The sequence below is a fragment of the Candida oxycetoniae genome (genome assembly GCF_023343755.2).
Source record: "Candida oxycetoniae strain CBS 10844 chromosome Unknown scaffold41, whole genome shotgun sequence".
Lineage (NCBI taxonomy): Eukaryota > Fungi > Ascomycota > Pichiomycetes > Serinales > Debaryomycetaceae > Lodderomyces > Lodderomyces oxycetoniae.
The window spans coordinates 23,732-39,818 of record NW_026055359.1 but is presented as its reverse complement, the minus strand read 5'-3'; the positions used below and the strand labels follow the sequence as shown (position 1 = coordinate 39,818).

General features: G+C 36.4%; 3 protein-coding genes across 3 annotated transcripts; all 3 read right to left on the bottom strand. All coding sequences in view use genetic code 12, as the record gives it.

Moving 5' to 3' along the window:
* Nucleotides 1-4,787: 4,787 nt before the first annotated feature.
* On the bottom strand, nt 4,788-7,529 carry CPH2 (Cph2p; the record flags this gene model as incomplete). The annotated part of the gene is made up of 1 exon (XM_049326692.1): nt 4,788-7,529. The coding sequence occupies one exon, from the start codon at nt 7,527-7,529 to the stop codon at nt 4,788-4,790; it is 2,742 nt and encodes a 913-aa protein (XP_049182833.1).
* Nucleotides 7,530-9,210: 1,681 nt separating this feature from the next.
* Nucleotides 9,211-11,652, bottom strand: KGF56_000074 (ubiquitin-protein ligase; the record flags this gene model as incomplete). Its single annotated transcript, XM_049326682.1, has 1 exon — nt 9,211-11,652. One exon carries the CDS (start codon nt 11,650-11,652, stop codon nt 9,211-9,213), a length of 2,442 nt encoding a protein of 813 aa, XP_049182832.1.
* Nucleotides 11,653-12,323: 671 nt separating this feature from the next.
* PGA25 (Pga25p) lies at nt 12,324-15,092 on the bottom strand (the record flags this gene model as incomplete). Its single annotated transcript, XM_049326671.1, has 1 exon — nt 12,324-15,092. The coding sequence occupies one exon, from the start codon at nt 15,090-15,092 to the stop codon at nt 12,324-12,326; it is 2,769 nt and encodes a 922-aa protein (XP_049182831.1).
* Between the last annotated feature and the right edge of the window lie 995 nt (nt 15,093-16,087).

Here is a 16,087-nt window from a genome sequence, read left to right as displayed (position 1 = left end):
TATGCTTTCAAATGCTTATTTCAGCTCATTTCAGTTTATCTCAGTTCATTTCAGCTTATTTCAGCTTATTTCAGCTTATTTTCAAGTAGATTCTGTTTTCCCACTTGCATATTTTGGGACCATTTTTTATGGTTTATGCATCAATCTAAGCTCTCTCGACTAATTCGAACTAAAAAAATATTAGTTTCTTGTTTGTGTAGAGTAGCAACTGAAAAGTTTTATACATATCTTTTATTATTTAGTGTCCTCGGAATTCAAATTGTATCTCCAATATGTACTATGTTTATTTTTTTTGTCATTATCTAGTTCTGGACCAAGTTGTTGGTAGAACCCTGTCATCGACTTCAAATGTCGGGATTGTTTTCAAAAAAGAAAAAAGAAAATAAAAAAAAATAAAAAAAAACAAGAACCAGCTCATTTGTTTTATAATTAAATTTACTATCGTAAAGAATGAATTTGTTGACATTTTTTGTATACTTTTATTCAGATACTAGATTTCTGTTTCAACAATTGTGTATAACTAGGGACCGAACCCCACACTCATTCCTATCTTTTTGTCATCCCAAGTGCAACTAGCTCACGTTTCAAGCCCGCCTTCATCTTACTTTAGTAATCTGCATTTTAAAAAACCAAACCAAACCAAATTGTAGTCTGAAAGTGTGAAAAAAAAAAAAACAATTTGTGTCGCAAACACAAAGTAATAGTGAGTTTTTATTTGTCTAATGAGTCTATAAAAAGCATTTTATTATTTCGTAAAATTATTTGTTACTTCTTTTGCATAGTTGTCCCTATTTACAACTTTTTTTTTTCTATTCTTTACTTGATAGGGATTTTTAATGAAAAACTGAAATACTGACGGTTCTCTAACCCACCCTTCTCATGGTATTTCCCCTAACTTAATTCCTATTGTCTTTTTCAACCCTTGATCTTAAAACTTTATTGTGTTAGTCTGAAATTTGTGTTAAGACTTTACTTTAAACCTTATTCCTTTTGAGTTCTTTTACAAAGTGATCAGCAGAAAAAGAAAAAAAAAAGGTGTTCGTTAAGAGAAATAGATTTGGGGGTAATTGTTTGTGAATATGGCCTTTATAAATGAATAAATGATTTAATTTATGACAAAATATTGAAAACGTCCTTTTTTGTCTTGCACTAATGCCATTACAGCTATAGCTGATCCTTGACACGTTTAGTCTATATAGCATCATATATATCATCAGATAAAGCTTTGTTGTTTTACAGTTTTAAAACCGCTTTAGAATAAAAAAGCCCATTTTCAAGCACTCTTAGAACCCTCGTGTTGCCGTGTCGTGAACTGTTTACTTGATAGTCCCTCGTATAACACAAACTTGTTCTTGCTTTTGAATACTTTTTAGTTTTTAGTAATTTCAATGCAATGACCTTTACGGGTATATACTAAAAGTCATCAATATAAAATATCAACTAAGACCAAGATAAAAAAAAGTCTAGCACCTCAGAGGAAAGATAGCAAAAGCACCTGTTTTGTTTGGGATTTGCGAGGTACTCAAAAATCAGCATCTTTTTTTTTAATTTAGACATATAGGGGGAAATTGCAGTCTGACTCGGAGTTACGCCCATATATGTATTATCGTTGCACGAACAATCTGAAATTACTATAATCTTCACTTTTTCTTGTTGATTTTTATTTCTTTTCTTCTCTTCTTTCTGTTACTAATATTAAGAAGACGCTCATAACTCTTTTGTAGAGATGTATCAAAATGACACTCAAAACTCTCTCTTAAATATGCCTCAAGAGATGATGCTGATAACTCTCTCATACAAAATGCACACGGGTTTAATGATTCCAAATATTGCTATAAAGATAACTTTAACTTTCATTTGTTAACACACGGGTTAGAGATATAAAACGTTAGCTAAGCTATGTTTTGAGAATGTGATTAGATTAAATTAGTAAGCATCTACAGGCCTCAAATTATAAGTAGACTTGTATAAAATTACATTTGTATATTTCTAGTGTGTTGTAGCCCTTTGTTTATTTCTAGTATGGCCCTTTGTTTATCCTATTCAGGCAAGAGTTGGTGAATTCTCCTGTGAATCTTCCCGAGTTAAACCAGTCTTGCGCAAAATTCAATCACTTTGGGTTTTTTGGTTTTGATAAACGACTTTCTGTTGTTGTTTTTTCCGGTTGTTTTTTCTTGTTTTCTCTAGAGAAGTTTGGCAAGTTGTCTCTAAATACCAATCTGGAAATATAAGCTCATTGCATAAAATAAAGAGCTTCTTGTGTTTTTAGTTGATAGTTTCTAAATTACTATAATGTAATTTCTAAATCTTATTCAGTTTTTTTTTTTTTTTTTTTTGATTTATTTTTTGTTCAATCTTCCTAATCTCTACAACTTCTTCCAAACTAATATTTTATAGTTAGTCCCGTTCCACAATTATTACAGTTTCCGTAATTTTTAAAGAAAACTTGCAACATTCAATCTTTATTTTGATTACAAGTCGATATCTGGTGTGTCATATAATTGCATATAATAGTAAATCAAAGGAAGATCAAAAAAGGAAAAGCCAAAAAAAAAAAAAGAAAAGAAAAAGAAAAAGAAAAAAAAAATAACGGCTCGAAGTATACATTATATTGGGATACTATAATGATCAAGAGTGTCTTACAATATGGACGTATAATAGATGTTGTCCAAGATTTTAAAGCTTGTTTGCATCACCGTCTCTTAGCTTTGACCGAAAGATAGTACCTTCTACATTAGGCTAGAGGTGAATAATTTGATGCAACGAAGAGAACTTTAAGCAGAATCATAATACCTCTTCCATCTGAAAAATTTAACAAAGCGCAAAGTTTCATAAAGGGTATCTTGTGTGAATCGCATGGTTGAATAACTCTCACTAAATCTAACCATCGCTTCCACCTGTGACATATCCGAGTTTCCATCTTGCTTAACATCATTGTAAGATATCTGTCCAATACACAATTGGTTTTACTAATCAGGTCTATTCTGTTTACTCTTATTGGACAATAAGAAATGCGTATGAGTAGAATGATAAGAAATTAAGCTACGGAAAAAAGACATGCTAGTGAGGGATATATAATATCTTACTACATTTTTACTAATGCGATATATATTTAGTGCGACATTCTTCTGGGGGGGGACTCTTCTTATACCTAGTCGCATAACATCTGCCTTACCTCTACCCTCGGTGTTACCGGAAATTGATTGTTCAAAAAATGGTACAAAAACTTTACACTACATACCTTGCATTAATCTTCGGAAGATCAAAAGCAGTAAAGTCGTTCTTTAAAGAAACAGCAACGACATTTGTTATTAGAGTAGATTAAAAAGCCTAAGTTATGGTTCACTTCCACTTATGTTGTCACCAAAGCCCACAAAAATCATGACTTCTCTTTGGGATTCAAGGTTAGTGATTTGCTATTGCAAATTTGATAGGCTTGCTACTTCATTTTCGACACGTGGTAGGTTTAGGTGTAACAAGCAAGGCGCAAAGTGCAATTGTCTACAATAAATGAGAGGTTCGAAACAACGCACTTAACCAGCACCCACTTACTGCAACCGACTCATCAACACCGCCACCATTATCATCACCACCATACTAGATGTGTTAACTTGGCAGTGAAAATATTGGCTTTTATAATTTTACTTTGGTTATACATTTATTCAAGGTGTACTGAACAACAGAACAAGCATTGACATATGTCTCTTTTTCGCTGAAAAATCAACAAATTGTTTCAAAGTAAGAACTTGTAGATGGAAAGAAAATAAAAAATAAAAAAACAAAAACAACTTAATATAGTATAGAAAAACTGATTCAGTGACTTCTTTTTCCTTCATTTGTTATTCAATCTCCGTCAAAGTCTCCACCTAACCCTTTTTCTCTTCATATCTCTGACATGCAATTCCTCTAGGTTTGTGTAAGAAAAAACAAAAAGTAGAAGTCATTGCATTTTATAGCCTATTGTGCCACTCAACACCGATCAAGTGGGGGTTTTTATACTGAAACCTTAATTTACAATCACAATCAATTACTACTAATTAGCAAGAGAGAAAAAAAGGAAAAGGAAGCAAAAGATTGGTTATTTTGCATTTCGCACCCACGTAACACCCCCCCCCCCCAAAGAAAAGTATATGTTACTAAATAAAATATGCAATTATTGCTATTATCATCATCAGCAGCAAGAAAAATGTTATCCATAGTTATTGTTCGAAACAATAGTGTCTTACTAAAGGTACATACCCTCCACAATTTCAAAAGAGGTAATAGAGCAATTATTTAGTTAGTGTAATTCTTTTTTCTTTTTTTTTTTTATTTTCTTTCTTTCTTTCTTAGGGGTTTGCTAATCGACATTAAAAGATTCATTTTGATGATAATAACTGGAGAAGGGGGAGATTGTGTCGGGTCCTGTTTTCAACAAGATCGCGTTACAAAAGGATCGATGAGTCCAGGTTATGAAACAAGCACTATTTTGAAGGCAAATCCTTGAATCAAAATGAAGATTTGTGTAGAAAAGTCGAGTTAATCAGTACAACAAGGATAATTAAGAAGCCTTTGGAATTGTATTTGAATCTTTTTTCTTATTATGTTGAAACATATCCCCAAAAAATACAGACATCTCTTACTCTCTTGGTTTATTATTAATGCCCCTTAGAAATCACCACCCATGGCCACATCCTCTTTTCAAAATTATCCAGTTTCATTACATTTTTATAAATATATACAGAAGTCAAACTTTTCAAAAAGATATAAATAAAAAAAAAAAATAAAAATTACATATCCTACTCAACTTAATCATCGCTATCATCTCCCTCATCGTCAACTTCTATCCCATTCATAATTTTTCCTTTATGAATAAGTAGCTCTGTCAACCTATCATAAACATCCAAACTCATAACGTCTTTATTCTCCCTCAACCATTTTCTAAGCATAATCACAATATCGCCCAAATAATAATTATCCTCAACCGAGCCTGGTATCACTTTCTTAACCATTGTAATTAATCCAGTAAAAATCAACAAGTCGAAACTTGATGTAGTCAAGTCTTTAAAATACTTTGTTATGTGAATTTCGTTTGAATACTCGCCAATATTGTGATAGTAAACAACCAATGAAGATAGTAAGATAATAAACTGTTGTTTCGAAACTAGTTTCAAAGATTTAATCAAATTTGCTTGGCTATTAAATGAGTACCCACTCTCTTCTTCCATTTCATCGTCGGTGATTCCGCTTTCACTTGAGTCGTGACTCTCCTCGGGCAAGTACTGTACCAATTTTGTAGCAAGATCATGCTTCAAACCATTAAGCAAAACCGGTGCTTGGTTGGCATTCAAAACAACACTGAAAAGGTTGTGGTAAGTGTGTACCAAGGACCCATGAGGAATGTATGGCTCAAGCGATTTGAGATCTTTCAAAATTTGACTATTATTTTCCTTAATATCGCCCAAATAAGTTACATTCAACTCCTCGATTATTTCCAAAAGTCTCAATTGCAAAACTAACGAGAAATAGTCCAGCTTGTTGCGTTCGTAAACCTCAACATACTTGTCTTTGTTGAGTTGGCTCTCAACACTATCATTAAGAGTTTGCCCAAGGAAAATATTAGTCAATCTGGTCAGCAATGCCTTGCTTGCAAAGATAGACGACCCATCAATTTCACCAACCAATTTGTTCAAAGTTTGGACAGATTTGTCAGTTCCACAATACTCAAGATTTGTTATCAGCAAAGCCCTTTTCTTCAGAATGTAGTTTGCCACAGTGGAAACTTGGCTGAACTTATTCTTCAATATCGTTTCAATCAACATTTGCAAAAAGGTATTTTCAAAATTAGCTTCACAGTTTGTCAAAAAAATGTAATCAATTGTCATTTGACCCCAGCTTTTACCTCCTCTTAAATTGTCAAGTATTTTTTCACGACGTGATGGTGTTAACCTTATAGGTGCTCTCAAGTATAAACCAGCAAACAACCAATTAATTGCAGCACTAGCACTGCTAGTTTGAATTTTCTTTTCTTCTGACTTCTCTACGTAGTCTCTAACCACGGGTAAAACAATAGTCAATACACTTGCAAATACTAATACCAATTTAGTCAAACACCACAATCGTACAACCATAGAAGAAGGATCGAGTAAAGCATGAGGAAATAGGTAAGAAGCAAATGGCAACGCGCTCAAACTGCGGAAATCGTTTTCTCCAGCACCTCCAAACAAAGAAGTACCCATTACTGCTGCCATTCCACCTAATAAAAATCTACTGGGCTGGCTTGAATTTCCGGATTGTTGTTGTTGCTGCTCGAGCTGCTGCTGCTGCTGCTGGTGTCGCTGTATTTGCTGTTGATCTATTAGTTGTTGTTGTTGTTGTTGCTGCTGTTGCTGCTGTCGTTGTTGTTCTTTCAACTGTTGCTCTTGCTCTTGTTGTGGCTGCTGTTGATGTTCTTGCTGCAGCTTTTGTTGTTGTTGTTGTTGTTGTTGTACAGGGCCAACTTGTGTTTGAATAAATTGCTGCTCGTTATAATTGTCCTGAGCACTTCGGCTTCTCGCCACTTGTTGACCTTCTTTCAATGGAGGAGATATCATTCGAGATTGAGATTGAGATTGAGGCTGTGATTGAGATTGTGGTTGTGGTTGTGGTTGTGGGAATGCCACTTTGATCAGGGCTCCTTGATTCAAGTTGGCTTCTTGAATTACCCGTTGCAAGTATAAATTTTGGTCTTTTAAAATTGCATTCTTCTGTTCTAAATGCTTGATGTACTCAGTGGCTTTGGTTAAGACACTAGCTTTGTTTAGCTTGGCTGCAGGTGTAATTCCATCGAGATCAGCTATTGAAACATCATCACAGCCAGCTGCAATCCTCAATGAAGGTACTGCATCTCTCAAGATGAGTATCTTTGAATTAATGTTTGTTCTGTATTTCTTCTCAATCATATTATGAGAGCTCTTATCTTTACCTCCTTTTGGCTTGGTAACCTTTGAGTTGGTAGATACTGACTTTTTCTTGATAGCTGGTTGTTCTGGTACGTGGTTAACAACGGACTCGGGCGAAGTGAAGCCCGAGGTTTCAACTGATGGATTGGACAATGGTGTTGTGTTATCGATAAATGTTACCACAGATGATGAATGTGACCTAACCTTATCATCCTCTGAGCTCGATTCTTGCAAGGTTTGATTGTAATTGTGATTGTGGTTGTTGTTTTTACCACTCTGTTCTGCTAAATTAGCGAGATACTCGGGAAACACGATTTCCTCGCCATTGATTGAAGATGGCGATAAAAGATTCTCATTATAAGTGGTAAAATTATTAGACTGCTGTAACGGTTCCACTTTGGAGCTTGCCAAAACACCAGATATCGATTGCAAAAAGTCGTCAGTTTCGTCAAAGTTGAAGTTAGCTCCTTGGGAGTCAAAGCCTTGGGTATACATTTCGTTGAATGCCATGGTGTTCCCATCATCAACAAAATTCACGTCATTACTCATGTCGTAGCGTTTCCTATCGTCTATCTTGTTTGAATCAATTCCACGTAATGCAGCTTCCATTTGGAAAGAAAAAACAAAAAAAAAAGAAGAAAATCTCAAAGACGGGGCGCTTGTCTTTTCTTAGCTTGAAGTGAAAAGGAAGGCTAGGGAAAAAAGGGGGGGCGAAGAATGGGTTGGAAGAAAAGGTAGTTATAGCTGTGGACCTTTATCCTTATACGGTATACTAAGCAATAGTTAATAACTAGCAAAAACTGTTTTAGCTGTCCTAAATATTTATCCAATTATAAGGTTTAATATATCGTCTCTTTCTCTTTCTTTTTTAACCAAGTTTCTCGTCCATGTAGATTTTCAATCACTTACTTTTGGCCAGTATATATTTAAAACTATGACAAACTTATGTGACCATTGGATAAACACAATAAAAGAATATTATTATGCCATAAGAAATTAAGCGTGCATTTTTGACAAAAAAAATCAGCTCATTTTTGACTTATTTTGTGTGATGTAAAAAAGAAAGTATTGATTATATAATGTCTGCCTTTGCTCTTTTGTTATATCTGCCTAATACATATATTCAAGTATTATGTAACGTATTACCTACTACACAATTATCGGCTTATATAATACAGCCTTTACCGTTATAAAAAAAAAAAAAAAAAAAAAAAAGAAAAAAAACCATTTTTGATTCTTCTCATTAAGGAGGGTTCTTCCGAAACCTGCATGCGTCTCCTGTGTTAAGCTAAGCTAAGCTATTTACCCCAATGCGAAAATAAAAAAAGGCGTACTATTTAACCAAGGCTATTGAAAATAAACGACGTATCATAGGTTACACTTTTGAAAATTAAAGCCTCCTTTTTCTTCTTCCCCCCCCCCATCTCTCCCCCGATCTTTTTTTCTATTTATCCCTCCTCCGATCTTTTTTCTATTTATCCCTCCCCTGATCTTTCTGCTCTTTATCACTCGCCGATCTTTCTTCTCCCTTTTTTTTTTCTATCGCCCTGATTTTAGGTAATTAAAATATGACTTTTGATTTATATTATGCAAATCTTTGGTTACTTTATCCATCTTTTTCTTTTTTTTTTTTTACTTGTCTTCGCTACAGATTACTCACCCGAATTTCTCCTTGAATTATACATATCTTATTAAGGTTTGTTTATTTGTTTCAGATCGAGGAACGTAATGTTTTGTGGTTACTAATATAAAGCTCCAAGGAAACCTTTGGTCAATCCATATTATCTTGTCTCTTTTCTCGTTCTCGTTTGTATAGGGGTGGCATGTCCACGTGTCCTTTATCTCACTAACAGTACGCTCTATACCCCCCCCACCCCCTGTTCTTACTCTATCGAAAAAAAAAGTCTCTTTTAGACAACCTAGATTACTTTTTTTTTTTCTTTTTTACTTTAAATTTTTGACATATTCCGCTAAAGGATATATTTCCTTCTCTTTCACTTTGACTCTTTTTGCACATTTTTCGTTTCTCGACATCTAATGCAATCGTCATATTGTTTATTCTAGTGTGCGCTAAAGGTAGCGAACGTATTCGCTAAATGTCTTACCATGGTACATTGTATTTAGCATTAAGGCTATACAAACTTAAGTGAACATAATTTTTCTGTTGGTATATCAAATCTCGTAAAATAAAATAAAATGAAAAAAAAAAAAAAAAAAAAAAAGAGATAGGTTACACTTGTAATATTTTCTATATTGGTGGTTAGACTAGTTTTTGGGGTAAACTACTACTCTATATTGGTGGTAAACTAGTTCTACATACTGGACATTGCAACTTATATTTCATCCAGTTTTCTAAACATCCCACATGGAATATATGATGACATGGTGTTATCATATAATCCTTCTTAACACCATTAAGAGCATGTAGCTTCTTCCTTGAATTACCTTCAATGTCTTCTTTAACAATTATCGGTAGCGTTACATCAGTCATACATATTGGACATGTACATTCACACTCAACATAAACATGAGCACTACTTTCTCCAGTATTTTTATCGTTTCGAGACGTCGACGTAGTCGTTGTTGTTGTTGTTGTTGTCTTGTGTTTGAAGCTTGCCAATAAATCGCTGGAAAATCCGTCTTCTTCAAGGTTTCTTAAACTCAATACTTGTTGATAGTCATAAGCTTTTGGTAGCCATTTCTCGTTGATCCAAAATCGAGCTCCAAGAGCGTTCTGTAATACCAATAACATCAACTGGAAAGCGACCCAGAAAGTAACAACAGTACACAATACAGGATCGTACCGATGCCTCAATGGATTCGCTCTGAACAATGCAAAATAGTAGATTGGAATAACTCTAATGATACTGCTTCCAAACACAAACTCCCACGAAAACGCTTTTCGTCTATTCTTTAAGGTGTTGCGTAAAAACTGAGGAATCCAATATGAATTGATAAAGATCAAGCATACGTATTCAAAAATAATTCTGTATCTCAACCTCCAGCCTAAAGATGAGAATATTAAAAACATAGCCACTATTGTAAGCGTGAACCCAGTTGCAAATATAGAATTACTATAAGAAGTCTCTTGCCATGCCTGATTTGGGACGGGCTCCGTTTGTTGTGGTGTTGGTGTTGGTGGTGCTGGCGCTACTGGTGTATTTGCAATTGGGAGAATTGGACCCTCGTCGTGTTCAGTTGCAGGAGTTGACTCTGTGTTGCTGGAATCGAGAGGTACGTAGCTGGAGCCTCTCATGATCTGCCACCATGTAGTTCCTCTTTCATTGGCTTGGATTGTAAGAACATTAACCATAAACCTCATTTCAAAAATCCCGCACAGCATAAATGCCACCGTTGCAATGCATGCCAAAAGCAAGTATAGATCTGCCGTCAACGTTGAAAGAAGCAAAGACATGACAGCTAATAGTGCGTCCTCAAACGCAAATAGAAATAAAGTCTTGCTGGATATGACTGATAATTGGCCCGGTGTTCTAGCTTCACTAGATTGCTTGAAAATCAAATATAACTGAATGCATACCAATACCAAAATCCCAGTTAAAACACTCTTCATTTGTGATTGCAAGACTTCAGACCTCACGCCTGTGAATGATGTATCGGTTTTTCTTGTCAATAATAGTCCACAGTCCGGCGAATATATCAAAAACTCCTTTATTGCTAATTGCGGTATCGCATGTGGCAACGGCCTGCCGGTTGGCTCTCTCAACTCCGAATCAATATACCTCAATTCATCATAACTAAAACTTGTTCTGTTAAACTGGAAATACGAAACAATCTCACATTGGTCTATCGACCTTAAAATAGCCGTATTCATATCGTCTAATGTAACGTCCTTGTTGTTTTTAGCTTCGTTAAATTGACTCATTAGTTTCTTGGCAATCTCAAAGCTCTCATTGTTCATAGCCAAATGGCTCAAACCATATGATCCAAGGAATTTGGCCGAGTTTGACGTGGCCACTAGAGAGCCAGTGTCTTGAAAGTAAACACCTTTCATATTAATCATATGGTCCTCAACCTCCAAGTAATCCTTTAGATTCAACTCTAAACTTGCCACCACCGCATTTGACACTCTATCGCTTTCATTTACCACTTGGAAATCTGGTTCGTTGAAATTGTACTGATAACTTTGCACCACTAATGAAATTAGTCCATCCTTGGTAATGTTACCTATCTTGGGAGCCTTGCCAACAATGTCATCGTCCAGAGCTTTTCTGCCATCACCACCACCACCAGATATATTATCAAAATCCGTATCATCATTGCTTGTCCTTGCATTGTAGTATGTCTGTAGGAAAGTAGGGATCTCATATTTAACAGGCTTAACTTCATTCTCGATAAGCTCAAACTGTCCATCCGCTCTTCCTGAAATGTTTAGCAAATACGCATTCCCACCCTGATGAACAAGCTCTTTACCCCAAAAGCGTTTAACCTTGTCGCTTACTGCATTTGGCAAGATTGAATACTCCTGTGTCTCCTCCCATGGTTGATTCTTATTGTATTTGTGGATAGGCCAGTCCTTAATCTTTTTGCCCTGCAAATGATCTTCATATGATAGCTGGTATCCTGTTATATTACCATACCCGGATTCATACTCTGATTTCGCCAATATACTGTGCGAATCTGTCAATAATGATTGAAAGGTTTGTAAAGTATTTCGTTCGAAATCAGAATGCGGTTGTTCATTCCCAGACGGTAGAGACAAGAAAATAAACATTATAATGAAAAAGGTTAGTGTTCCTCTATCTATCGCCATCTTTTCCTTTTCCTTTTCCTTTTCTTTTTTTTGGCTAACTGGCTTCGGTTCGGTTGTGGAGGGAAAGAATGTGCTAACTATATATTTGTCCTAATTGGTTCGTATAACCTTTTATTATGAGGGCGCAAAGTTACAATTATATTAACCTGATTCGGTCTTTTTTTTTTTTTCCCTCTTTCCTTTACACTCTACTACAAGGTCATTATAAAAGTTCTCGCCCTGAATCGCTTTAGAATATGGGGCAGTAGTGGTTGGGCGAAAGATGAGGGAGAAAGAGCGAAAAACAAATGGCAAAACGCTCCTTCACCTTTGCCCCTACTTACATTAGGCTAGGATTGACCCCAGATGTCACCAATTGTTACAAAATGTGTCAAATATATTTGTTAAAATAAACGAAAAATCTGAAAACTATTATATAAAAGAAAACTTTCTCTAAAGCAAAATTTATCGATTTTTTTGGTATTAAAAAAAAAAAAAGAAGATTTAGTTCAGGTTTACTTCTCTGCTTGAAAAATCTTTCAACTAAAGCTATACGTAAAATGAAATTGTATTTCCTCTACTCTGCAAGTTAGTCGATTGATTGAGATAGATAGATATTATATTGCCCCGCAACTTCATAACGATCCAATATCTTACATAAAGTAACCGAAAACAACAATAAAGAATGTGAATAATACGTGATTGATGTTGATGTTGTTATTGTTCCTGTTCGCTGTATTGGCTATTTGGGTAACTGTGGGTGATGCGACCGAGGCAGTCGATGTTGTAATTGATAAGATCGTCCTGCTTTCAACTGCAACAGTCTCCTCTGCCACTCTCAAAATTGGACTTGTGACATTGCCTATTTCGATAGTCGTTGAAAGATTTGGAATTGACAGTTTTGTAGCTATCAATGTGGAAGACGATGGAATTTCAGTGATACAGTCCTCCTCGTCATCGTCATCGTCATTATTGTCACCTTCATTACTGCCAATGCCTTCATCGCTTTCTTCTTCACAATCTTCCTCGTCTTGGTCTTCTTCTTCTTCCACGCAATCTTCGTCGTCGTATTCATCGTCATCATCATCTTCATCCACATACTCACATTCTTCTGACGAATATGTTCCACTTCCAGTATTGGATGATCCTTGATTTCCTACAACTCCTGATGATCCAGACGAGCCAGATGATCCTGATGATCCTGATGATCCTGATGATCCTGATGATCCTGATGGAGCTTCAGTATCTGTTATGCAATCATCATCATCATCATCATCATCACCTTCATCCTCTTGAGGGTAAACGGTATGAGTAGCTACAATGGTGACAGTAGTCGTATAAACACCTCCACCTACATCTTGTGACACTTGTGGAACAATAGTAGTGACGGTGTATATCATTGTCTCATCATCGCATTCCTCGTATTCCTGAGTAACATATGTAGTAAATGTTTGTCCCGCCGCCGTATATGTAATATATACCGTTTCACTTTCAATCTGGGTCTGTACAGGTGCAACAGCAGTCGTAACAACAGTTTCAGTAGTCTCTTTTCCTCCAACTGTGGTGGTGATAGTTTTTGTGGTAGGCGAGCCAGCTATTGTCGTTTGCTGTGTTACCGTTGTTGGCTTACCTGAAGTGGCGGTGAGAATTTCAGTCTCACTTTCGCAATCGGTTTCGTCATCATCATCTTCATCGCCAGCTGTTGAACTGCTTGTTGGAGCTGTTGCAACTGTCGTTTGTTGTGTCCCCGTTGTTGGCTTACCTGAAGTGGCGGTGAGAATTTCTGTCTCACTTTCGCAATCAGTTTCGTCATCATCATCTTCATCGCTAGCTGTTAAACTGCTTGTTGGAGCTGTTGCAACTGTCGTTTGTTGTGTCCCCGTTGTTGGCTTACCTGAAGTGGCGGTGAGAATTTCTGTCTCACTTTCGCAATCAGTTTCGTCATCATCATCTTCATCGCTAGCTGTTAAACTGCTTGTTGGAGCTGTTGCAACTGTCGTTTGTTGTGTCCCCGTTGTTGGCTTACCTGAAGTGGCGGTGAGAATTTCTGTCTCACTTTCGCAATCAGTTTCGTCATCATCATCTTCATCGCTAGCTGTTAAACTGCTTGTTGGAGCTGTTGCAACTGTCGTTTGTTGTGTCCCCGTTGTTGGCTTACCTGAGGTGGTGGTGAGAATTTCTGTCTCACTATCGCAATCAGTTTCGTCATCATCATCTTCATCGCTAGCGGTTGAACTGCTTGTTGGAGTCGCTGAGGCTAGTAAAGAACTTAGCCAATTCCCACCATCACTAGTAGTAGTAGTAGTAGTAGCATTTGAGTGAGAATTACTGGCGACTGGCAAAGATGAAGAAGAAGTAGTGAGTTCATTAAGCAATGAGCTCAAAAAGTTTCCTCCAGTTGTTGATGAGGTTGCCGTAGCTGAAACAGTTGGTATAACGTTTGAGGTAGAATCTACGGTACCACTTGTTGGGTCTTCGCATTCTTCTTCGTCATCATCGTCACTGCTGTTGGAAGCAGAACTAGTAGGTTGCGAATTAGTTGGCGAGTTGCTTGGGAAAAGACTATTAAATATACTTGATAAAATATTTCCATCACTGGTGGATGTGGGCGTTGGCAAATTGGTGTTCGATACTTTTGAAGACGTTGTTGACAAAGCAGTTACCTCTGCATCGAGCGAAGTGGAGAATGCTGGCTCCGCTGAGTCATTAGTACCTGTTTTTGAAGAAGAAGAAGAAGGCTGGCTCAGTGATAAAAGACTTGATAACCATGAATCCAAGCCACCTTGTTGAGTTGTGCTTGCTGAAGTTGTGATTGGTGCAGAAGTAGTAGTAGGCGGCTCTGTTTCACAATCCTCGCCATCGTCATCATCAACAGTAGAAGTAGACGTAATACTAGGTGATGATGACGATAAAGATGGTGATATTCCAGTAGATGATGAGTTTGGATGTGTACTGGACAAACCAGGTCCAGAAGTTGATGGAACAGTTGATGTGGTGGGAGTTGTTGTGGTTGTACTGGACTGTCCAGGGAAAAGACTGGACAACCATGAATCAAGACCACCTGGTTGAGTTGTGCTTGCTGATGATGTGGTGGTGGTAGCAGCAGCTGTAGTTGAAGGAGAAGAAGGGGTAGTTGGAGTACTCGTTTCATCTTCACATTCTTCATCATCACCATCATCATCGGTGTTGGAAGACAGCACATTATCCGAGGGACTACTATTAGGAATTGTTGATGAAGCAGCTGCTACTCCAGCAGCTGCTGCTGATGATGATAAGGAGGAGGAGGATGAGTCCACTACTGCCTTATTGTTCTCGGCAAAAACGTTCACAAGACTTTCAAGAAAATTCCTCTTCTCATTCTTGACCTCAATTGCATTGGCAATTGATACCAAAGAAATTAATAATGAAGCGGACACTCTCATGGTCGCCGCCTGTTTTTCTCACTTTTTTCTATAATTAAACGAAAGAATGAAAAGTTGGAATGAAAAGTTGGAAAGGTGTTGGGCGTGATTATACTCAAATAGCTGGCTTCAAAGAAAAAGTCATCAAAGTGTGACAGAAGGAACAAAACACCCTTCTTTTGAAATAATTATAAATGAAACCATTGAGACCCTGAAGTACACTGAGTAGATATTTGCATTACTGCATTTATCCCATTTTGGCTGTTATGAGACTTATAACTGAAGCATACTAGAGGTTCACTTGTCGGTTTGGGAAATTTTTTCATTTAGACATTTTAACCTTGCATATTTGGGGGGTAATATAAAAAATGCGTATTGATCAACAATTTTGAAAAATGGGTGCAAAATCTTTTTTTCCTTTTTACCTTATTGAGTAGTTGTTCCCAATATGGAAATAAAATATATTTTTTACCATACAAGCAACACAGGTTAAGAGATATGATCCAAGTTGACAAGAGAAGAAAGTATAGATCAAATGGTAACCAGATTCTAGACAATGCTAATTTGTTCGTATACTCTCTAAGCAGCAGCAGATTTCGAAAAACAATAAAAAGCAAAGTACTATCACGATTGGCTAGGATCTATGATGTTTTCTCTGTGTAAATTAAAAAAAAAAAAAGAGGTCCTTCATTTTCTTTTCTTTTTTTTTGGCACCATGAAGATCAATGCACACAATTACTCCTCTATTACAGTTAGAACTAGTGTCTTTTCTCGCCCCCCCTCCCCCCCCCCCATCAAACCCAACAGAGGTATAAAAAATAAAGTAGTTATTCTGCAGATTAAAGTCACTAGATATTTTTGGAAAAGCTTTCTTTTCTTAGTCGAAGAAAAACTAAAGAATTGTACAAATCGAGTAATAAATAATACATCACGGATTTGGTTTACTAGAATCTGTAATTCCGTCACAAGCATTGAGGACAGGATAATCAAGGTATATCTCGTTTTTTCTAACTCTT